The sequence below is a fragment of the Alosa alosa genome, chromosome 17 (assembly GCF_017589495.1).
Source record: "Alosa alosa isolate M-15738 ecotype Scorff River chromosome 17, AALO_Geno_1.1, whole genome shotgun sequence".
Taxonomy (NCBI): domain Eukaryota; kingdom Metazoa; phylum Chordata; class Actinopteri; order Clupeiformes; family Clupeidae; genus Alosa; species Alosa alosa.
The window spans coordinates 29,227,958-29,252,957 of NC_063205.1; the positions used below are offsets into that span (position 1 = coordinate 29,227,958).

At 43.5% G+C, this 25,000-nt stretch overlaps 2 protein-coding genes across 4 annotated transcripts in view; one reads left to right on the forward strand and one right to left on the reverse strand.

Annotated features, from left to right (window-relative positions):
* Positions 1-10,127, forward strand: part of mpped1 (metallophosphoesterase domain containing 1) — a 46,703-nt gene extending 36,576 nt beyond the window's left edge. The window contains exons 6-8 of the mRNA XM_048267936.1: positions 2,510-2,625; positions 6,841-6,954; positions 8,963-10,127. Of these exons, the coding sequence (XP_048123893.1) occupies positions 2,510-2,625; positions 6,841-6,954; positions 8,963-9,081 (349 nt within the window). The 3' untranslated portion in view covers positions 9,082-10,127. The remainder of the gene's footprint in view (positions 1-2,509; positions 2,626-6,840; positions 6,955-8,962) is intronic.
* A 3,147-nt stretch (positions 10,128-13,274) lies between these two features.
* Positions 13,275-25,000, reverse strand: part of LOC125310455 (EF-hand calcium-binding domain-containing protein 6-like) — a 33,633-nt gene continuing 21,907 nt past the window's right edge. For 2 of the 3 annotated variants that reach the window (XM_048267904.1, XM_048267902.1), the window contains exons 19-30: positions 22,947-23,010; positions 22,501-22,619; positions 21,643-21,801; positions 21,051-21,209; positions 20,664-20,859; positions 20,137-20,328; positions 19,222-19,452; positions 17,693-17,902; positions 16,214-16,382; positions 15,659-15,834; positions 13,986-14,132; positions 13,275-13,702 (exon numbers count right to left, since the gene is read on the reverse strand). In XM_048267904.1, the coding sequence (XP_048123861.1) occupies positions 13,580-13,702; positions 13,986-14,132; positions 15,659-15,834; positions 16,214-16,382; positions 17,693-17,902; positions 19,222-19,452; positions 20,137-20,328; positions 20,664-20,859; positions 21,051-21,209; positions 21,643-21,801; positions 22,501-22,619; positions 22,947-23,010 (1,945 nt within the window). In that variant the 3' untranslated portion in view covers positions 13,275-13,579. The remainder of the gene's footprint in view (positions 13,703-13,985; positions 14,133-15,658; positions 15,835-16,213; positions 16,383-17,692; positions 17,903-19,221; positions 19,453-20,136; positions 20,329-20,663; positions 20,860-21,050; positions 21,210-21,642; positions 21,802-22,500; positions 22,620-22,946; positions 23,011-25,000) is intronic. The other variant, XM_048267903.1, reaches the window with a different exon arrangement.

Sequence of the window (25,000 nt, forward strand, 5' to 3'; positions counted from 1 at the left end):
AACTGCTGGTTGAAAAGCTGAGGCCATGGGGCGAAATACGCAGCAAAAACAAAAATACTGATTATGTTTGATTGTTCCTTTCTTTCATGTTTTTTTCTCTCTCTCCATCTCTTCTTCTCTGTGTGCTTTTCTTTCTTTCCTCTGGATGTGCCGTGAGGAGAAAATCCTCCTAACGTAAACAGCTGTTTCAGGCGCCTCTCTTTTCCTCTACAAACACACTCAAACACACACACACACACACACATAAACCCACTATACACACACTATACTTATACTTATATTTACCATTTCTGCTGTAAGTGCATGTTGTGTGTGATGTCTGTATGCTACTGAGACCCTTGAATTTCCCCTTGGGGATCAATAAAGTATCTATCTATCTATCTATCTATCTATCTATCTATCTCTACTCTCTTTCACTGTGGTTAGTGTGGGTTTTGGCTCTAGATAGAGGTGCTAGAACTCAACACCTGCCTATTAGGAGCGCACATCATCATTATCATCACCATCATCATTATCATCACCATCATCATCACCATCATCATCATCATCATTCCATCAATTATTATCATCCCCATCATCTCTCTGTCTCCATCTATGTGAGTGTATGTCTCCATCCACCTTTATCCACTTCACATGTAGAAGTGGTGCCAATGGAAATGGTCTCTCAGATCTCTCCTTCTTCCTCTGGTCATTTTCCCTGTCGTCTATTAGTTGCATTAGTTTGCCCCGTTTGCCTCGGTCAGTTCATGAGCGAGCAGCGACGCCCGACGCCCAGAGGAGCGCTCGTCCCGCTCGCCGACGTTTAATTGAGACGTTTTGGCGAATCGGTCATGAATATTTCAGCTCCCCTCCATTAATATGCGCGGACCAATTTAAATGTTTTAAGATCGGTGGTGTGAGTTATTGAGCGTGCATTCACAGGACTTTAGATATTTCATCGCCTCTGTTTAGGCTCTGATGTTTGACGCGGTTGAATATTAATCAAACGGGAGCTGCATGAAAGAACAGGACTGCGTTTCCCACGAGGCACTGCTCGCCTCTTGACCTTCACGAGTGGATGTACTCAGAGGCGCACTCTCTCTCTCTCCCTCTCTCGTTCTCTCTCTCTGTTTTCTTATTTCTTCCATCCCTCCCTCCCTCCCTCCCCTGTATCCTCTCTTCCCACTCTTTGCTCAACTTTTCCACGAGATTGCGTCTCTACTGAAATGTGTGTTTGCCTGCACTGTGTGTGCGTGCGTGTGTGTGTGTGTGTTTGTTTGGGGGGCTGCTTTTGCATAAATAGTGGACTATGCATGTGTGTGTGTATGTGTGTGTGTGTGTGCGCGCATGCACGTGCATGTTTGTTTAGCTGTGTGTGGATGGATGGTGCAGATTACAAGTGATACTCAACAAAGTCACCCAAAAGAAGACCAGAGCAAATGAACAAGAGTGTCTGTGTGTGTATATGTGTGTGTGTGTGTGTGTGTGTGTGTGAGAGAGAGAGAGTGTGTGTGAGCGAAGCACCATAAGACAGTGAAGCGTCAAACACTTTCCCATAAAAGTTGGCGTTTCAAATGACTGCACACCGTAAATTAAAAAAAGCCAGTGCCGGGAGAACTAACCACCACACACACACCTACAAACACACACACACACACTCGCACCCACGCACACACACACAAACCCAACACGGCCGTGGAAGATGGATCTGGGGACAGATTGTTAGTGACATGTTAATTTCTACACCGTCACTCAAGCTTGGTGCATCCGCAATCAAAGTGATGGGACACAAGCACAGCTATCAACTCTTCTCCCCCTTTTACTCTCTCTCTCGCTCTCTCTTACCTCCTTTCCTTGTATCTATCCGTCTGTCTCTCTCTCTCTGTCTCTTCAACATGCTCTCCCTATCTCTCCCTTCCCATGTTCCTCTCTTCCTTTCAATCTGGAATGTTCTGAGAGCCGTGACGTGCAGACACGGTCTTGATCAAAGAGACAGCTGGTTTTAGCAGTGCCGTTTCATCACTTATGCAGATGTTTACTTATTCATTTATGTTACCTGGAGGGTTTTTTTTTTGTTATCTTCGCTGAGGTGTTGTCAAGAACCTCAAAGTCTGTGACTTTTTGCCGTTCTCGTTCTCTCTAATGCATACACAACACACACTCTCACTTACATGTACACACACACATACACACACACACACATATACATGCATGCATGCACATATTCGGATGTGTCAGATTACTCTCCATGGGGTGTTTCCTAATCTGGGTGCGGAGGATTAAGATTACTGAGCAAGAGATCAGAGCACCACAGGGGGCAGTGATGAAGATGATGGGGAAGAAGATGCTCATGGTTGTCAGGCTGTGTCTAAAGTACTAACTATCTAATAACTAACACTGATGTCTCTGCTCTTTCTTTGTGTGTGTGTGTGTGTGTGTATGTTTTATGTATGTATCGGTATGCTGTTGTATGTTCTTTGTGTGTGTGTGTGTGTGTGTGTGTGTGTGTGTGTGTGTGTGTGTGAGCTAGGCAGCCGTGGTATTATGGATGGGGTTTTAATCTTCCGAGGGGACAGGCACTGCTGGACAAATGGAACCAGATCCCAGACAACACAGACATCCTAGTGACACACTGCCCTCCTCTGGGTAAGTAACAGACACACACACACCACAAACACATATAAATACATGCACGCACACACACGCGCACACACACACACACACACACACACACACACACACACACACACCACAAACACATATAAATACATGCACGCACACACACACACACACACACACTCTCGCACACACACACCACAAACACATATAAATACATGCACGCACACACACACACACACACACACACTCACCACACACACACACACACACCACAATCACATATAAATACATGCACGCACACACACATGCACACACACACACCACAAACACATATAAATACATGCACGCACACACACATGCACACACAACCACATACACACACGCACACACAAATATACTCACACACACACTGGCACACACACACACACACACAAACACACACACACAAATATACTCACACACACATAACCACACACAAATACATGCACACACACAGAGACACCACAATTTCCTTAAACCAGAAACATCATATTATTAAGCAACCAAAACTATGTTCAAATGCTTTTGCTGGCATAAAGGTCTACACACCGAAAGGATACAAGGATACAAGGAAGTTTATTGTCACATGCATATAGTTACTGGAAGTAAGAAATGCAGTGAAATTATGTCTGGTGTCAGCCTATTTGTGCATTTATGGGGGGATTAGTAGATTAAGTGGCAAGGGCTGCATAAGAAAGGTGGGGGAGGATTGGGATTGGGGGCACCAACAAGGAGCAGAAAAGAGAACACACACAGAACTCCAATCAGCCAGCCATCAAAGTGCTTGCCAGTGCTTGTCTCTTATACTGTATGTGTCTTAAGTGTATATTAGGCATTTTAAGTGTCTGTTTGTAAAGGTGTTTTATACACGCAACTGTGGATGTGGGTACCCTTGAGTATATGTGTATACAATACCATATGTATTTGTGGGTCTCTGAGCATGTCTCTGTGTTTGTGTGTATATGTATGACATTGTGTATGCGTTTGAATATATGCCATTGTGTGTGTGTGTGTCGCTGCAAGTGTCTGACAGATGGAGTTTCTACACCAGGCTGCTAATGCGTGCAGCCTGGAGACGCTGTTCGCAGTGCGGCAAATCCCGGCGCTTCCACACCACGCCATAAAATACAAACACACACTCTCTCTGACACACACACACACAGAAATGCACACACGCACAGAACCGTGGCGGCACACACGTATTTGCACCTTGAGGAAGTTGTTGTGAGAAACCAGATGCTTCCATCTTCCCCACAACACTGAGCTGTATATTTGCAACTCATGTTGTCTGGATGCGTTTGTGTGAGTGTGTGTGAATGTTTGTGTTTGTGCACTCTTAAAAATAAGAGTGATGAGCTCAAATAGTGTGTGTGTGTGTGTTTTATTTGTGTTTTATAGAAGCGTCAGTGGGTTTTTTTGTGGACTCAGCAAAATCCCACATTCATAGGGCCAGTAAATCAGTCTCCATCTCTCTCTCTCTGTCTACTTAACTCTCTTACCCTCTCATTCTCTCTCTTTTCCATTCTCTCTCTCTCCCTCTCTCCTTCTACTCTGTCTGTCCCTCTTTCTGTCTGCCTCATTTTGTTTTTTTTCCTCTTCTCCTTTTTCTCTTTCTCTCTGATTTATCCTTTCTCTCAGTGGGGGGTATGTGCTTGATGTATGCGCTGCAATGCAGACGTGTTTTCTGTTGGATTTACATTCTTATTCATTCTGCCTCTTCTTCCCTCTGTGTGTATGTGTGTGTGTTCATCAGTACGCCATAAAGTGCATATATGCTTGTGTCAGTCTGAACATTTATTTATTTATTTATTTATATATATACACAGCTCTGGAAACAAATAAGAAAATAAGAGACCACTGCACATTTGTCTGATGTCATCCTACGGTTGCTGAGTGACATTTGACAGTCATATTCAAAATGTTGACGCGTTCAATACTTATTTCCCCCATATATATATATATTTTTATATATATTATTACACGGCTCTTCAGAGTGCTGCAGAAAGTTCCATTCACATGAATGGGCCTTCCCAACATTCGGGCCTATGTTAAATCTACATAAATCACCGGCAAAGCATTTAATCACCGCTGTCAATGGCAACGGGTTGATTAACGTCTTTCATATCCCTCCGCAAGAATTCCGTTTGCTTATTGCAATGGAATTTCATTGAAAGGGAAAGTAAGCTAGTAAGACGTTGCCACGCAACACCTGAAACTGTCAAGTTCTATCTGTGTGGCGAACTATTATTTGTTAGCGGAAGACACGAAATGGTAGCAAAATCATTTTTAAAGATTCATTGTGTAAGAAGCCTTCCGAAATGATATATATATATAGCCTCGGAAACATAGAGACGTCGAGCTATATCCTCACTTGAAGGAGCTTTTGTGGACAAATAGGGTGAAAAGTTAAATGGCAATGATATTATTATATACTCGTTAATCTGACTCCATTTGATTAATAATTTGTATCACCAATCAATACCAAGTAACTAGTTTATCAGCTATGGAGGAGGGATGGCATGGCACACTCACGAGGTGAAGATATACTATTGGTAGGCAAATTAACAATTTAATAGGCATTAAGTCTTAAAGGTAAATGTAACCAATATCACTTCAGTTGAATGTACAAGTAAACTCACAGGGTCTACTGTAACAGTAGCAAATGGTAACAAAGGAAACTTAACCAATTCACAGAGGTAAACTTGACAAGTTAAAGATAACAGATACACCAGATAAAACAATACAAACCCAGATAGATAGAGAGAGAGAGAGAGAGACAAAGGGAGACAGAGAGAGAGGGGGAAAAGAGAGAGACACAGAGAAGAGGTCCAAGGTGGAAAAGAAGAGAAGATGGGAAAAGAAGCCCCAAGATGGGAAAGAAGACAGAAGACAGAAGACCAGAAGGCAGAAGACCAGAAGCAGAGAGCCCCTGGAGGACCAGAGCCTCCACTTTTATCATTCACTTGGGCCACCCCTGACTCATCAGAGCCTTTGTTGTCTGAGGTGGATGGGTGTGGCCCAGGTGGATATCATAACTTTATGCTGCAGTTTAATTCTTAATCTACAACTATGCACAGATACATTCAATTGTACCAAAACCATAATCAGACTGTTGCCCACATTACAAGTATTAATTCAAGACCAAACATGAATGTATTATTCACAACACATATTTACAGAGCAATACTGTATGATAATGAGGTTGGCCTATCTCACCACAAGACATCAAGTAGGCCCAGGACTGAGTTATCTCTCAGTAGAGGGGCCAGAACAAGGAGCAAATGGTCACTTTATGCATGGGCGGGTGTTGGGGATCTTTGGCCATGGCCAGCTAAGACAAGACAGATCAAACACAGGCATCCACACATGTAAATTGAATGCAAAAGGGCATTCTTTAGAAATGCATAAGGTTTGGGCAAAAGATGGGCCTTACAATTGTGTTAGGTTTCTTTTCTCATTTTGGCAAGTAGCCGTGTAATAAGCGGGATAATGTATTGTCCGCCGGTAATTATCAGAAAATAAGTCCCGACAGGGAGAACAGAACCCCGACGCGCAGCGTGTGTTGCGAACTATTTGTTCCTCAGCAAACGAATGAACGGTAACAAATAGGCTAGGCTATGTAGGCTAAAGTCATATCGTGGGGAGTTTATTATTTCGTTTTGGCAAGTAGTCTGATTTCTTATACATCCCGCTTATTACACGGCTACTTGCCAAAACGAAATAATAAACTCCCCACAATATGAATTTAGCCTACATAGCCTAGCCTATTTGTTCAATGTTGAATCAAACATTCTTTAGAACACAGCTGATCAACCGTCTGCTTTCACTTTTAAATTAAGCTCCAGGCCATGTAGGATATGAAATACCTGAATTAGAAGCACAAACTCCGTTGCCATTGACAGCGGTCATTATTTTTTTCAGAGATCATTTCCCAAGAAATAATGACCGCTAGAACTTTGGGAAATCCCATTCAAGTCAATGGAGCGTTCTACTTACTATAATGTTTGATTCATGAGTGCTTATTCAGAATGTGTATTTGTGAGATATGAAGTGTCCATCCAAATCTCTATGTGTACATGCATACATTACACTAAGTCGGTGTAGACCAGTGCACATGTGTACGTGCGTGTGTGTGTTTATTTCTGTGTGTGTGTGTGTATACGAATGTTGTGTAACGTGGCCCGGTGGCCTCTTGTCCCCCAGGCTTTCTGGACTGGGTCCCCAGGAAGATGCAGCGTGTGGGGTGTGTGGAGCTGCTCAACACGGTGCAGAGGAGAGTCCAGCCCAAAACGCACGTCTTCGGACACATCCACGAGGGTAACGCTCGCATACACACACAGTGATAACACACATCAAAAATAACACACACACATGCGCACACACACACTATTTACACATGCTTGGACACATCCATGAGGGTAACTTTCAAATACACACACAGTGATAACACACATCAAAAATAACACCCACGTACATACACAGACACACACTATCTACACATGCTTTGGACACATCCACAAAGGTAACGCTTATATACACACACAGCGATTACACACATAACACACACACACACACATTATCTGCACACACGTCTTTGGACACGAGTAACACTCACATACACACAGCGGTTAATTGCACATAGACAAAAAAATAAAAACCATGAACACACCCACACCCACCCACACACACACACACACAGGGCTAAGAATGCTGTCACCTGGTCTTTTCTATGGTCTTTATAGTCATATTTGACTACATGTATTGGGGTTTATTTAGCTACATCTCAATGGAGGAACTACCAGAGGTCAGCATAGCCCAATGCCAAATAAGGTTTGAAAAAGCATAGCAAAGATCTTCTAAAATGGGTACTGAAGAGGCATCGCATTAAACTCACTGACCTTGAAACAGCTTCAGCTGAAGAAATTGTATCTGGAAGTGTACAGATATGAGAGCATGTGAATATGAATTTGTGTGTGTGTGTCTGTATGTGTGTGTGTGTATGGTGTGTGTGTGTGTGTGTGTGTGTGTATGGGGTGTGTGTGTGTGTGTGTGTATCGTGTGTGTGTGTGTGTGTGTGGTGTGTGTGTGTGTGTGTGTGTGTATGGTGTGTGAGTGTGTGTGTGTATGGTGTGTGTGAGTGTGTGTGTGTATGGTGTGTGCGTGTGTGCGTGCGCGCGTGCCCAGGACTGTGTCCCGTGCCACAGTCTGGTCTCTGCGAGGCTGTGTTTTCGAGGTTAGGCGGGTTGGGGCATCTCCAGCAGAACAGCGCGGCCCCTCAGAAAGCTCCAGATTAGAAACTAGATCAGATCCGCACCCCAGCATCAGAGTAAATTTAGCTGCACGCATCTACAGGCGCTGAAGCATTACCATACTAACTCCACACTCTGCCCTCAAAAGCATCAAAGCAGGTGTGAGAAGAATCAGAGAAATGATCATCATTAAAAAATAACTTTAGAAAGCTTTCTTTATCTTTTCCTTTCCACTGTCACGTTTATAGATGTACTGTAGAATACTTTCATCCTGACACACTAACACAATTCATTAGTGATATAAACAATTTAATTGATGTTTTTCATTGATGTGCTTGATTATATCATGGCAATTCACAGAGACATAAAATGCTTAAAATCTCCATAAGTAACTGAACATGATGTCTCAGGGAAATGTTCTACTAATCAGATATCAACTATATAACAAATTATAGATTTCTCATAAAAACACATTCTAAGCAGAACTTTATAATTAAGGGCTATTAATTCCTGAGTTGAAAAAAGTTTAGTTACAAGTTTTGGTTAAATAGTTTAGTTACAACAAATTTTTAAAATTGCTTGGATTAATCACACAATTTTCTGTGATTAATCGCAATTAGTCACTTTTTCTTCTTAAGCTTGAAAAACTGGATATTTAAATATAACAATTATTTGAATTGGTTACATACAGTAAGCTGGCAATATGCCTACACAGGAATCATAGCATAGTGGTGTTTTTTTATGCCTTTAATGATAGGACAGTGGAGAGTGACAGGACGCGAATGGGAGAGAGAGCAGGGGTGGGATCCGGAAAGGACCACAGGGTGGGAATCGAACCCGGGTCACCGGCGTACGGTGCAGGTGCCCCAGCCAGTTGCGCCACAGCTGGGGCCAGAAATCCCTAGAGGGTGATCCACTAGTCTGAGTTAGATTGTGGACTTCTTGTGTGTTTCATGCTTTACATCCAGCTTTTAAGATGCGTTATGAATAATCTGCTAAATTAATATGAATACTTGTGAAACCTTTTGAATAGGGTTTTTGCAGTTAACATGTGTGTGTGTGTGTGTCTGTGTCAGGGTACGGCATGATGACAGATGGCACCACCACCTACATCAACGCCTCCGCCTGCACCGTCAACTTCCAGCCCATGAACCCGCCCATCGTCTTCGACCTGCCCAACCCCCGGAGCACATGATTGGACCCTCAGCACCCCCCACCCCCACCCAACCCCCTGCCCACCCACTTCTCACCAATCAGGGCCCTAACGAGTGAACGGGTGGGTGTGGTCTTGTACATATTATCCCAGGCTGGATGGACGCTGTTACCAGGCTCTCTGTCAGCCAATGCTTTCATAACCCCTAATTATTTTGTGTTGTGGATGTCTGTCCTGAACCCCCTGCCTCTATCTGGACTGCAGTGGACCGCCCCATAGCGCCTCGTCCACCTGGGAGAATGGACAGTCAGACCCTCTCTGTACTGATTTCTGGACTTCATTGCACTTCTCAGCCCGACAATCTGTACTGTGTTCGAGTGTGGTTTATGGATGAATGAATGTCTGTGTGTGTGTGTGTGTGTGTGTGTGTGGTTCTGGGTTCTCTGGCCTGCCAGAACTCAGGGAATGCAAGATCATCCCAGCATCCCATGTCTCTTTCTCTCTTGTTTTTTGCTTTCTCTTTTACTGACCACAGACTGCATGGAAATTCAGGGGTGCAGCAAGTGTCCTCTCTTTGACATATCTCCCCTCTCTCTCTCTCCCTCTCTCCCCTTATATCTGTGATCAGGGGCAGAAACTGAATGTCAACTTCTACTGATCCCACCAGATTTATGAATGAACACATTCTCTCTCTCTCTTCTTTCTTTCTGCTCCTCGACTCTCTCCTCACTCATCACATCTCTCTCTCATTTTACGGTTCTACTCCGTCTTGTTACTGTAAGTGCTCGACTGGCCTCCCACACCTGAGATAACTTGGGATCTGAAGATGATGGTATAATTGTTTGAGCTAGATAGGTTTTTTCACAGGGAGTTCTATGTAATGTACAGTAATGGTCAATGTAACTGGAAAAAAACCTGAAAATACTGAATCAATAATGACTTCAAATACTTAAATGTTCTTTTGTCTGTACTTCTTGTGAATATATTTATATAGATTTTTTTGTCTGTAAGTGGTTGTTTGATTTGAAATGTCAGTGCTAATATGTGTGTGTGTGGATGTGTGTGTGTGTGTGTGTGTGTGTGTGTGTGGACATGAAAAAAACGTTCCCCCATTTAGAGGTCATGAACTCTCTCCTCAGATGTCAGTAGCGTTTGCTAGAGGCAAGCACCCTCCAGACCGTACCTCAGAACCCACTAAGATACAGCGGAACCTCCGCCAGAGAATCAAAGGCTCCCTGACACCCGGTGCGCTGCTTTTGCATAAAAAGAACACATCACACTTTGATCTATGTACCCCCCCCCCCTCAGCCCCTGCCATAATTTATTTAACGTTCCTCCCAGCTATCATTTACTCTTGTGTGTCTCTTAATTATGCCGACTATGGTTTGGCGGATGGTAGGCTGCAGGGTGTCGAGGGGTGCACACCAATGAAGAGGGTGAAAGCAGAGTTTACTCTCGCTGTTGCCGGCGTGCGCACAGAAGCCAGCGACGTGTCAGAAAGTTCTTTCGGCTGGCACTTGGTGCCATTTCGGTTGGTCATGCACCTCCCAATTTTTGCAACCTGCTGCATGAGGCGCACTCACGACATGGACGGCTACTTAAGATAAAGAAATGCTTGTTTTGCTAACTTGTGTGATAACTAACAGGTGTTTCATTACCTGCTGTCTGGCTCACAGCTACTTGTAAACACACACTGTCCCATAATGGGGTTGAGAAAACCTTGAGAACCTGTTCATGCCCCTATAGTGTAGCTCTGTAGCTGCCCCACAGCTCTAGCTGTTGGCTGCAGCAACTCAATCGAGGTAGAACTGATTGTTTTCAGGGGGTTGGGTTTTGTCCTGGCAGTATTCGGAGACCTCTAGAAACAGACATCTATGTGAAAAATCACCGGAATTCTCCTTTAATAGTCTAGTGTTGCTGCTGACTAGATAAGAACACAAACAGTAAACGGAAACTTTTAGGACCCCTCCAGTGTAATTCACAAACAAATATTGGTGATACAGTTTTCCTTATCGTTGCTTTCAGAAGCTGGATGGTATTTTTCTCGGTAGCGACAACTATCATTTCGGAGAAGTGAGTGCAGCAATTCAAACGTGCCTGTAATGCTCGTATGAAATGGTGTGCTACTGTGTTGACGGTACAGTTTTCATTAAGCATAACGCACATAAAGCGCCTTTAAGAGAGAGGTGGAGGGTACGAGGGTGGGCAGAGTTTGCACTGGAGTGCCATGGTCACGGATGGCTGAGCGTGTCAGATGTGTGTGTGTGTCTGTGTGTGTGTGGGTGTGTGGTAGCCTCCTGCTCTTGGACAAACTCTGGAGCTGGGGTTGGAGAAGAGAGCTGTGGACAGACCGCTGGCACTGACTGATGCTGAAATTTAACATCATTCGCCAGACAGTTTCAGCAGCGTGTGTGTGTTTGTGTGTGTGTGTATCACTGTGCGAGTCTACGAGAATGTGTACATGAGTATGGAGTATGAAAAACTCCTGTCGACGTGTGTGTGTGTTTGCTGTGTGCGTACATGTATGCATGACTTCGCTTGTGTGCATCTTCAGAGAAAGATCGAAGGCTTTCCTCCCTGAGCCAGAGGGGAAAGAGCCGGAGGATACAAAAGTGTTATGAAAGAGAGAGAGAGAGAGAGAGAGAGAGAGGGAGGTGAAAGAAAGTGAGAGGAAGTGAGATGAGAAGAAAAACAGCAAAAAAAAAAGATAAACTGATGATGACAGACTGACAGCTGGGAGTCTTGGCTCTCCTTTTCATCTTTAAAAAAACAGTTTTTCTATGTGTCTTTATTTGTACGTCTGTTTGCCTTCGGTCAAACATGGACGTTTCTTTCCTCTTGCTCTCTTTTCTGTCTTCTGTTTTTCTATGCGCCTATGTGTTGTGTTTTTTTCCACTTTTCTTTGAGCACTTACTGTCGGCGGGTTTGTTGTTGTGTTTTCCTGGTCAGATCCTAAGGGCATGCTGTGCTGAATTTAAATAGTTTCTTTTTTTTTTCTTCTTATCTTTTGCTATTTGTGTGACAATCTCTTGTGTTGCGTGCCATCGACGTCGGAGATCGACTATTGAAATGTTTTCATTAATTTTCAGTGAACGTGTGAGATGTTTTCTAAAAGCTCTGTATGCGGTGAAGACAAAACAAGTTGCTGTGGCTGGCCTCGATGGGAGCTGGGGTCTACGTCGAGCTGTAACTTTCTTAACATTCAACGCATTCAGTTCTCAGAGATATCATTTACACAAATTAAATGGAACCTTATCCGTAATCCTGGATCCACGTGTCTTCTGTCCCATCAGTCTTTCTCTCTCTATTTATTTCTTTCACACACACACACACACACACACACACACACACACACACACACACACACACACACACACACACACACACACACACACACACAGACACAGATACACTTACATCTACTACATGTACACTGGTGCCTTTTCTTTTCTCTCCTCAAAGTTGGTTATTTCTCCCCAGATTCTGTTTCTCCGCGGTATGCAAGAGGTGTGATGGGGGGAACTTTATCTGTGCTTCCCTCCTTTGTTCTTATCAAAGGGATCTGGATTTTCATATCAATTATCTAAACACGGACAAAAACTTAATTTGCTGCCGCGAGAACCCGACACACTCTTTCTCCCTGCTCTCTCGCTTTTCCACACCTTCTACACATTCTAATGAAATCCTTCGTTCAAATAATTACACAAGTAATCCTAGGGGATGGAGAATCATTTCTTTCTAGGCTGCCTTTTACTGTTCCATTAAAACAAAGTTTCTCCTATTTTTCTTCTTCCCTTCTCCACTTTTACCCTCCTTTCCTTTCCTCACTGCTCTCCCTTTTCTTCCTCTCCTCACCCATCTTTACTTTCCCTCACTTTTTTCCGTTCTTCCCTTCTTTTTCTCCTCTCCTCCTCTCCACTCTGTTCTACTGCTGTAGACGTCCTCTGCTGTCAGTCTCTCTCTCCCTGTCTCTTGCTTGTAAAAAAAAAACTGGAGCGCTCTCGCAAATGACAAACGTCCCTCTGTCTCGCTGCCATCCCTCTTTCACTGCGTACCGAACGGAACAAAGGCTACGTTTATGGCATTTTAGGGCTGTTTAACATCCAACGGCGCCACATGCGCCTAGAGTATTAAAGGGGGATGGAGACCGATGCATCAGTCGCTAATGCACTGTAGCAAATTTAAACTCAAAAGAAGCCTTTTTAAAAGAAAAAAAAACAGCAAAGAGACTCAAGAAGTCTCAGCCATTCAGATGGCCTGTCATAGTGTTTTACTTAATCTGTAAAATATGGGATAGGACTGTTGATAATGAACATGTCTGTTTTTTTGTTGTTGTTTTAAGGAGGTTTGGGATATTGCCCCTGGCTAGATGTGGATAAATAGCATTAGCAGGACTGGATATCACAGTGTGGGGCCTTGTCTATCAGAAAGCTGTGTGTGTGTGTGTGTGTGTGTGTGTGTGTGTGTGTGTGTGTGTGTGTGTGTGTGTAAAAGCGTGCTGTATATCCGCTTCGGTAGCACCTGGAGACGGGATTGGCGTTCATCCCAGGAAGGTGCGGAGAAAATCGTTGTAGGATATCCTCCCACCCGCATCTTTATCAAAGCAGGACGCGAGATGCAGGAACTCGTCCTCGGAGAGATTTACGCTGTGCTGCCGCAGCACCTAAAGCACAACACCAACAACAAACACCTAATTACAAAACAAAATCCCCACAACCCAAATCTGTACAGTACAGGTCTGCATGTTGCCTTTAGTGTGTGTATGTGTAGTCTGTGTGTAAAAAGGATGTGGGCGTTAAAAGAATCTGTATGTTTCTTTGAGTATATGATGCAAGTATCATATATCTATGTACAGCATGTATGTGTGTGTTTGTGCATACAGTATGTGTGTGTGTGTGTGTGTGTGTGTGTGTGTGTGTGTGTTTGCACGTAAGACATACTCTCACCTTCCTGAAGTCTGGGATGGATATAGTTCCACTGTGGTGGTGGTCATGCACTGCAAAACTCTGTCTCATGGACGTCCAGCACTGCTGGACCGACTCGCTCATCCTCAGATGGGCCTCGGCACACTGATCACTCACAAAGGCCAAAGTCTGGGCAAGACCAGCAACACAGATGCTCTCACATTAAAACCCCCATAGTTTGACATAGTTTTCAGTAGGGTTTACTCACACCTAATGTTTTAGGAGAATAGAACAGCAGACCACGGCAATATAGAAGAGAGTACCTTTGTATAGCACTAAATATTAATAACGATATGCCAAAGAATTTGTTTTATTCGCACGTATATGCCGTTTCCTGTGTCATTTTGGTTTTGTGTAGCGTAGACTTTGTTTATACAGGCAGGTACACTCGAATAGAGTCTTAAACAGAGAATTTGCAGTCAAAATGTGCAGTCACATCAAACGCACACATACACACACCTTACTTCCTTACTTTCACCTAAAGCTGCACAGCTTCCCGTTACAAATGTGCGAATGTCAGTTTATGTTAATGTATACCTGGGACAGGCGTAAGTGATACCTTTGCAGTTTGTACAGATAAACGTTTTTACTGTTAAATTAGTCCCAGCAGTGTTCAGCCTGCACAGCAGGTTCCATTACCTCCTGAGAGGCTGCAAACCTTTCAAGCGACGACAAGGCACTCTGAAGCAGCAAGCTAATGAGACTATTGCGATGACAAGAAGTGTGGCGCCTCTCAACGCACTCCCAAATAGGTCTGAACAGGCACAGCGAGCAAAAAGGGAAAGCGAAAAATAAACTATTTCAATTTCTCCTTGTTTGAAAAAGCGAGTGTCTCTCTCATTTGCGTTGTCTTAACGCTCCTAAGGGGAAAGAGTGTCATCTTCTGCAGCGTTGCAGAGCTGGAGCTCGGCGGTCCCGGCGCCGGTGCGCGCGCTCTGAGGAAGTCTGCTCGTGGGGCCCTGGTGCCGGATCACGGCCAACCGTGAGCTATCTCGTCGCATTTGTTTTTTTGGAAGGTCGATTATTGAGGGTTGCCAGATTTGTCCTCACCCACCCACTCTTAATGTGGCTTTTGGGGGTGGGGGGCTCTGTTCAGCCGCTCCGTGGGGAGTCTCGCAGAACCAGCCCACCCCCTCGCTCTTTGTTCGTCGCCGGCCGTCCTCGGCGCCAGAAAAGACTAAATCTCCCAATTCTGTCATCAAGGAAGTGTCAGAACGGAGCCCGAGGGTGGGAGGTCCCCGCTGAGTTTGTACCCAATCTGGCGCCCGCCCTCATTTCCCCCCTCCCTCCCTCCCCTTCCTTCCTTCCCTTGCCTGCTCTTGGTGTGTCTCTAAAGCGGTCTTGTCAGCAAGATAGCAGCCATTTTATATGCTGTCTTTTACAGTAAGCCGTAAATGTGGCAAAAGTTTTTTTTTTTAACACCTTTCTGGAATTTTTCCACTCGTCAAGGTAAACACAACTGATAATAAACTCACAAATAATGCCCTTGCACTCATATATTGGCAGCAAAGTGGCAAATATTACACAGGGACCCTTTAATACCCTGCCATTGTAACAGAGAAGTCACAGACGTTTCTCTCACAGCACCAAGTCCTGGCATTCTCTGTCATTAAAAGGATATTTATGTGAATGATTAAAGAATCATGTCTCCGTACCTGTTCATTGGGTTTTGGTTTTTCTAAGGCCTGTTTGGTCTGAGGACGCAGGAAGAGCACAAAGTGGCGCAGGAAGTCTGGGTAGGACAGCTGCCCGGTATTCTGGATGTCATACTTCACAGCCAGCTGCCTAAACTCCCGGTCTGTTAGATTGATGTGCAGCTCCTTAAGGATTTCTTATAAGAACCAATAAGGGTCACATTAGTCCAGATTGACCTTGAAAAGCTCAAGCAGTAAAGGCAGTATGCTTTTGTGTGGGAGCAGGAGAAATCCTACTCCTGGTGATACAGTATGCCAAAGGTACAGTTTTTGGCCCTTGTTGTATGCACAAATGTTCCTCCACTTGGATTTTCCTGGACTTTTGGTATGTGATATGGGTAGGTTTCATGAACTAAATACAACAAATATGCTTTCTGTAGCATTTAGGTTTGGGTTGGGTGATTGGTGTTACCCATGAAGGTGTGCTGGTGTTAGTGTTACCCATGAAGGTGTGCTGGTGTTAGTGTTACCCATGAAGGTGTGCTGGTGTTACCCATGAAGGTGTGCTGGTGTTACCCATGAAGGTGTGCTGGCTGATCTGGCCGCTGCGCTGCTGGTCCTCCAGACGGCACCTCCGCTGTATCTCCTTCCAGCAGCAGCGCACGCGGCTTTGGATGCGACGCTCGGACGCTTCACAGTTGAGCAGTGGGCTGGAGCTTGGACGCCGCCTCTGGGCCTGCCCCTGCTGAACACACACACACACACACACACACACACACACACACACACAACACATAACACATTTAACACAAACACACAGCCAGTCTTAATCACATCACAGTCATACTGTACATTTAACACACAGATACACACAAAACCAGTCTAAACTCACAGTACACATTTAAAACACACACACATACACACACACACACACACACACACACACACACACACACACACACACACACAGCCAGTCTAATTCCAACCACATATCTAACACACACACACACACACACACACACACACACACACACACACACACACACACACACACACACACACACACACACACTGGCTCTGACCTCCCCTTTATGGATACACTTTATAGAAAGCTCTGCAGGAAAAAAGGGGACAAAGCATCCTCAGGGACTAACACCACCCAGCTCATTCCCAGTTCAGGCGGAGGGAATCAGGATAGGACCGAAGACATCACTGGCCAGTGAGCATCAGCACCCACATGGCCCAATTCCACAGCAGCTTCTCGCCCAGCCCTGAATGCCCAGGACATGAAGCAGGGGAGGAAGATCCCACAGCCTCACACTCATAATGTTGACGTTGACACTAGGCTGACTAGGCTGACGTTGAGTTGCTAGGTCTCTGTCATACAGACAGCTCTCCCTAGTTCCCTCTAGGGAGCTGCAAAAATATGTGTTTAAATGTATATGTGTGATAATCCAGTGTTATTTTTTAAATAACACATATATTATGTATGTATTACTAATTGTGTTGCTCTCTCTGAACTACTTATCTTTAACTCCTTAACTCCTCTGTCTCTAAAAAGCTAACTGTGAGCAATGGAGAACAATTACAATGTACAGTAATTATACTGTTTTCTGTTTAGTACAAGTGCAAATGGTAATAAAATCTATCTACATATCGGTCACATGTAAGGAGAGACGCTTAAAAAAAAAAGTTGACCATCTGACAGAATTTTAAGTCTTTCTGAGATATGGTGGAGATCTGTAGTTCTTGCTCAAACATTTCTTTTTATGAAATGTAACACCGACATTTTAACATGCGAAACACAGACGGGGAGCAATTATATTCTTCTTAGTACTAACAAGGCGAACGTCATTAAAAAGCAACATTGGCAGCAAACCTTAGTAAAACAATTCAAAGAAAAAAAGATAGGAAAAAAAGATCAGAGTATGTTCAAAGGTATAAAGAGAAAGCCAAGAATTTAAATTAGTTTTAAAAGCATGAGATGGATGTGAGTATGAGAGTGCTCATATACTCCATATATATATATTCTTTCTTTCCTCATATACTCCATACCTTGGAGCTTCGAGAGCCACAGGGTGGAGTCCTGGGTCGTGGTGGGATGGGTGATGTCTGAACATTAACAGGGCTTATGGTCATATCAGGCGTTAGTGATGGAGAGGTGAGGGAGAGACAGAAGTCCCCCGAACTGAAACACTTCAGAAAGGTCCGGTAGTCCAGGACACCCCGCTCCGTCAGAGGAAGCTGCTCCCACAGCCATTCCAACTAAAACAACACATCAAACCAAACTACTTAGCATAGAGACCATCATATCTATATACAGTAATATCTTTGCAGGTGCATCTAAAAAAATATAATGGAAAAGTCCCCCAAAAAAATAAAAAAATAAATAAATAAAATAAAAATAAAATATAAAATCCAGAATCTCAAAACATTAGCATTGCAGGGAAATTGACTTCTCCATGATATTTAAATGTTTTAAAATGTGCCTGTATATTCTACACAGATGTGGGTTATAGATAGATTATAAACATCATAACTTTGGAAACCTACCAACCACCATGATTTACCAGTTGAGCTACTACAGCAATATGTTTTTAATGAAATTTTAGGTAGATTTTTTTAGAAAAATCCAATTTCTTCCTAATAGAACTATATAAAAAAAAAACTAACAATTTTGTTGGAAAATATTTTACAGCAGGTTTTTGAAAATATCTGTAGATTTCATTTTCAGATTTTACACACCAACATATCACAGGTAAAAATGTACATAATGATCAGAAGTGGCCTGAGCTGAATAAGCCATTGGATTTTGATTCATCACATTCAGCGAGTTAAAGCATGCAGAGCAAGATGATTTTGATTCATCACATTCAGCGAGTTAAAGCATGCAGAGCAAGATGATTTTGATTCATCTCATTCAGCGAGTTCAGCATGCAGAGCAAGATGCCGGTGCCTCTGCTTACACACCCAAGAGCTTATGAGAGTGTAGCGCATGAATTCAGTTAGGCAAGCTTAAAAAGTGGATTTCTTGCTGTGCTTCTGTGTGTGTGTGTGTGTGTATGTCTGTGTGTGTGTGTGTGTGTGTGTGTGTGTGTGTGTGTGTGTGTGTGTGTGTGTGTGTGTGCACATGTGACACACAGACTACACTGAAATGGATCACTTCTCCGATCCCCCTGTATGTGGCAAAGAGGAGAGTATATCAGGCAGGCTAACCGGATTAGCCCCCTGTGAAGAGATTGCTAATTGCTGATGCTAGGTATTACACTAAGACATGGATCAACTGAGATGGCAGTTCAGTCACATAGAGCTATTGGATTTTTTTTTCTTATTATGTCTTTGCATTTCTCTCTTTGCCCCTTTCTGTAAATGTACTCCACATTGTTGTTGGAAAGCACATACAATTTAATACCATCATACATTATGAGAATCTGTGCTAAGAAAAAAATCTAATTTTGTGGAACTCTTTATGTACTAATACAAAATACAAAAACAGCTAAATGTATAGATTTGTTTGATTAGCGTGTGTTCAGTGTACATCCGTGTATCAGACAGCATAGACGTGTGCTTTGTTGAACCCTTACCTGCTCAGGTGAGAGAAAGTGAAGGTGGTGGTCAGCGATATCCCTGAATTTGTCTTTACTGATGGAACCGCAGTTGGTGGGGTCCATGTCCACCATCTCCATGACGATGGAGAAGAGATGCTCAGAGACGACTTGGCGCACGCAGTCCAAAATCTCAGTGTCTGGCAGAGACTGCAGCTGGGCAGGTGTGCAAGCTCTCGTCTCCATGATCAACTTCCTCTCTGGGGCCTGCTGCAGAGTTCCCCGGGAATTGTAGTTACAGTCCAGGCGCTGTAAACACCTTGCTCAAGCACCTAAGCTCCAGTTAACAGTAATCTACAGGACTGGGCAAACATTGTAGGCTAATCTAATCACAGTAATTTTCTATCTACAACATAAAAAAAATAACATTTTGAAAAACTTTCTTTTTGAAAAAAGAAAAAATGGTTTATAGGCATTTTTTTTAGTTTACTATACTTTGTGTGTTGTCAAATGATATGTTAAAATATTCATGTAATATTTTCAAAGCATCCAGCATTTACAGCATTGTTTCACACATGCCTAAAATGTGTGCAGCTTCTCCTCCTAGAGCAGTGCAGTGTTACTGGACGACAGGAGTCTAGGGACTTTATAACCCAAAACTCCTTCAGCTCATCATAAGTCTCCATTCATTTACGGGCGAGTGCTGTCCCTATGTGGCCAACATGGCGGCCGCGTTTACAAATTCCTGACAGACAATGCGTCATCAATGCGTCATTAGGGGCAGCCGTGGCCTACTGGTTAGCGCTTCGGCTTTTTGGGATAAATGCAGAGACCAAATTTTCCTCACGGGATCAAAAGAGTATACTTATACCTATCTACGTATATTTATTTATGGTTTGCATAGTGCTGCCTCTCCTCCTGGGAGCAGTGCAGTGTTAATAGGAGGGCATGAACCTTGTTGTTGAGGTTGAATTGGTGCAGGAAGTTTCTCCAGCACACAGCGTTATTCTCCCAGTCCAACACCAGCCGGTTGAGAAGGTACCGGTACTGGCGGTCCGACACCCTGGCGCAGAAGTGCTCCAGGACCCTTCGGAAGTCCAGCGAGGACAGCATTCCGTTACCATCACGATCAAATGAAGAGAACACCTAGACATTATGTCACATGTAAGGTTTGCAAATGATTAGCAAAAACTGTCATTGCACACTAACGCAGAGAGATCACTACATATGGTTCAGTGTTGCATGCATATACAATATAGTATGTATATAATGTACCCACTATGCTAGACCCATCATACATATTTGATTTTTAACATGTGTGAACTAGTGAATGTGTATGTGTTTGTGTGTGTGTCTGTGTGTATGTGTGAGTGCGTGCGTTTTTGTTTGTGGGTGTGTGTGTGCGTATGTGTGCATGCGTGTGTGTGTGTATGTGTGCATGCGTGTGTGTGTGTACGCACACATGCACGTGTGACCTCTACCTTGTGGAGTGTGTGTGCTGAGGCGGTGACCAGCTCGCTGATTCTCTGGATGGCCCTCTCTGGGCTCAGGGTCTCCAGGTTCTCAGTGGGGGCAGGGGTGGGGGATCTGACCTCTGACCTCTGCACTGGTCCCAGCTCAAAGGCCCGCAGGAAGCTCAGCCACGACAGAGCCCCAGCAACCACCCTAACCTTCAGACTGGCACAAAACCACACAAGCGGGATGAGTGGAGGTGTGTGTGTATCTGTGTGTGTGTGTGTGTGTGTTTGAAGACAGAGAGAGGGAAATAAGGAAAGAAAGAACGAAAGAAAGAAAAAAAGAAAGAACGAAAAAGAAAGAAAGAGAAACACACATCCCTCAAATGTCTCAAAGTGTCACCACTCCTGTACCTGTGTAGTAGCTGCGTGAGCTGCTCTCTCTCCAGACGGCGGCCATGTTGCTGAAGCACACTCTGCAGGTCCTCCAGCCGCACTCTCCCGTCCCTCCTCCTCACCTCCAGGCGGGACAGGGCTGAGGTCAGCTCGTGGTAATGACGCCTCACCAGGTCCCTGCACAAACAAACACACACACACACACACGGAAATCTTGATCCATGTTTTTTTTCTGCAAATGAAAGACAGTGCAATTGGCATGTCCCAACATTACAAGAACTAACTTATTAAGACTATGATATAATATGTGGTAGCTTGACCTAACAAGAATAGCATTAGACATATTGCAAGACCATGATTTCAAGTTTGAGAATGCAACAGCGGCCTACTGCTAATAAAATGTACTGTTGCTTTGGATTACCAAACATGCACATGTGTTGAATGTGTTCGCTGGAATGTGACGTTGGTAATGATGTGTAGTTTTAAAGCCACTGCCATGCACTCTAAAACCATGCTAAATTCCACACTCAATCTATCAAATGAATACATATGAATTGATACATGACTGGCACCACACAGCCTATCTAGTATACTTAGTTTAGGCACTTACCCAATGTCCTTCAGCGATACCTCTGTCTGACTAGGTTTGGGACTGGATGAGTTTAATGAAACTGCGTTCACTGGTCCATAGATATCAGCAGTATGGTCTTCCTGCAGCTTCTCCCGAAACTCTGAGAGCGTGAGGTAGCCTTTGCCAGTAGGGTCATATCTATAAGAGACAAACAAAACAGACATTTACATACAAAAGTACCAAACACATCACACACACACACACAATACAAATGATGGATTGAGGCTGTTTGACCATTTTTATGTTCAAACGTTATTTTAATTAACCCATTTTGGGTTGTCTGGGTTGTTTTTGGTGACCCAGCAGCATGGCCAGCAAACCGTTTTGGACAGTGCCCCTCCACTACTCCACCAAATGTGTCATAACCCAGATTCTGGGTTAAAGGTGTTGTTACGCACTTTTGTAAGCTAAAACATTTTTTGTCACATACAGCAAACAACACCTCAACATCCGCTAGCTACCTGTGCCCTTAATACACTGAAAAAAGAATGCGGTCTCTGTGGACAGCCCAGGCTCCAAAAACGGCAACAAAAACAACTTGGTCCAGCCTGGACCATAAAAACATAACAAACGGTTTCAGCCAATCACCAACGAGATTCACGTTTAGGAGAGTTTCAATTGCATGGGAGGAAGGGGGAAGGAGTAGCGAGCTAGCTCTCTGTTTTGTTTGAACATCAACAGAAGTGACGTTACCCAACATGGCTTAGAGCACTTTTAAACTAGCAACTGATTCTGCTGGGATAAGACAACTCGGCATATGTTCTGTCCAATATCTAATTTCCAAGCCTGTATTTTTTAGAGTGCAGTGCCAACAAAGAGCAGGGGGAATGCTCAAACCTCAACCACAGTGCTTGAAGTTCCGCTGGTGTGACAGGAAGGCCAAATGAGCAAGCCAAGTTCTTAAAGTCGTTCTTCAAAACAATTTGGACTCCATCTTCCCCATATTGACTCAGCTTCTACAGAGGGGAGAAATAAGTCATATCAGAGGGAACATACTTGGAAACATTAAATGATTAGCATGCATGTATATATTTACAGTGGATTAGTTCACACTTCATAAACAACACAAATATGTACTTCATCCAAGTCTGATGTATTCCTTACTTTCCCCTCCCTAGAGAGAGAGGCCTTATGCCACTTTGGTCAATCTGTTAGTCAGGAAAACTTTTCCAGGGCAGTTTACTCTTTGCAGAAGCAGATTGAGTGTGGGTTTGAGGGCTTAAGATAAGGTGCCCTGGCAGCCCTACATGCTTTGATAATGCTCATAATGATGGTACACATACCCTGGACATGTCAGGCCATCTGTAGATCGCATTGGTAACCAACGTCTGATGGAGCTGTTCAAGTCTAGTGAGAGGTAATGGTCAAATATAAGATCACATATATGGCATCACACATAAACGCTAAACACACACTAAAAAGCAGCTTAGAATATCTATTTACTATGGACCACAGGAATGGATTACATTTAACATGCACAATCATAGTGTATAGAAAGAGAATAGTATTGTATGTTTTCTAAACCACTTAGGAGTACGAGGAATGAGAAGCGCAACACTGAGGTGTTGCAGTATTCTTTTCTCTTGCCTTTAAGCTGTTCTTGCGAAATAGCAGCTGCACCTGCAGTACAACCTATCAAGGTGTGCAAGGTCCTCTCTATCTTCTATGTTGTCTAAAATCTTCTATGTAGACTAGAGCAGCAGTACAGCTCTGGCCAGTGGTTCGTTCAAATTCGCAAACATATAGGAGAACGTTTGCAAACAGTTTTTTGTTAACCGTGAGTTTTCGGTGAACGTTTGTAAACAATCACAAACAGTCTGAGGAGGTAGTTCTCTGCGAACATACAGTGGACCTGGACGTGAGTTTGACGAAGGCAATAATGCAATTACAGTTACAATAGAATGTTAACACCAAATCGTTCAAATTGAACTGTTCAAAGAAAATATGTTTCCCACGAAACGTTCGCCACTGTTTGCCAAATTTGTACGCACCTCTGGTCTACTACTGAACTGTGTGGACTGGACTAAATGGTGCGAATCGGATGGTAGTCTCAGAGTGGTTTTAAGGAGCTGGGCTAGCATGCAGTAGTCGGAAAAGTTGTGGGTTCAATTCCCGGCTTTGGCCATTGTGCCCTTGAGCAAGGCATTTAACCCCGAGTTGCTCTGGGGACAATGTAATCCCTTGTAATGAAATCAGGGCTCGAATGATCTTTTTGTCTTTAAGGGGGTCTCTCTATCTCATAAAAAGTTGGCACACCCAGCAAGATAGCCTAACAAAGCGATACAATGAAATAGCCTAGGCATAAGTGGGCTTTTATGCGCGACAATATATCGCCGGGTAGGCCTAGGCTTTACCTTGACACATGCACACAACAGACATAGATTTTTCATAGAAATTGATTACTTTTAATTAATTTCAACATATTATTGATTATAATAGTCCATATCTCATTTCAATTTCACAATAAAAAGAAATAGACTAAACGATTTAGTCTGTGCCATTCTCAATTTCACAACGTAACTCATTTAAACCAGACCACCGTCTCAGATAGGGTATCCTCAGTGTCAAACACAATAATGTATGTAGTGTAACTTATACACAGGGGAAAAAGCACTAACTGGCAGAAATGAATAAAGCCAGCCAAACTATGTTCTAGTAGGCTAATGTGTTGAACTGTGGAAAATTAATAGACGAACAATTTTGGAGTTTGCACTGAGATATTGTCGGGTAGCCATTGAATATTCCGACATCAGAGATTGCTAACAGGTGTTTCAAAATAGCTGGAAACTTTCCGGAGCTCTGAATGGCAGAGGATAGCTAGATCATCAGACAACACAATCATTGTAGGCTGCATTATGGGCCATAATTTAGGCTTTGTCAATCAACATAGAATAGGTGAAGCGCAAGTTCAACAGCAAACAGGACTTTTCAGCACGTATCAAACCATGTAGGCTAGCCCAATAAACGCCGATGCAAATAGACAAAACACTCACATCAAAGCAGGGTGACTTCTTCAGATTTGCGAGTGCTGTCAAATCGATATGGTTTGCTCATATAGTCTAGTGGTGTGGTGGTGAAGTGTCATGCTGCGTTCAAGAGCGTAGTGTAGGTCTACGTCCCGTAGTAGCCTATATTTTAATTTAACGTCTTTAATGGTAAGAGATCGCACAGGGATGGATAATGAGCAGTTGTTTAAGATTAAATTACAATGCCAGACACTTTCAGATATGAGAGACCCCCTGAGGTTTTTGACTTTGTTGCTTTCATAGGAGCCAGTCCTCACTCTATGGGAGCTCGGCTCCCTCTGGCTCCCACGTAATTTGAGCCCTGATCCAAT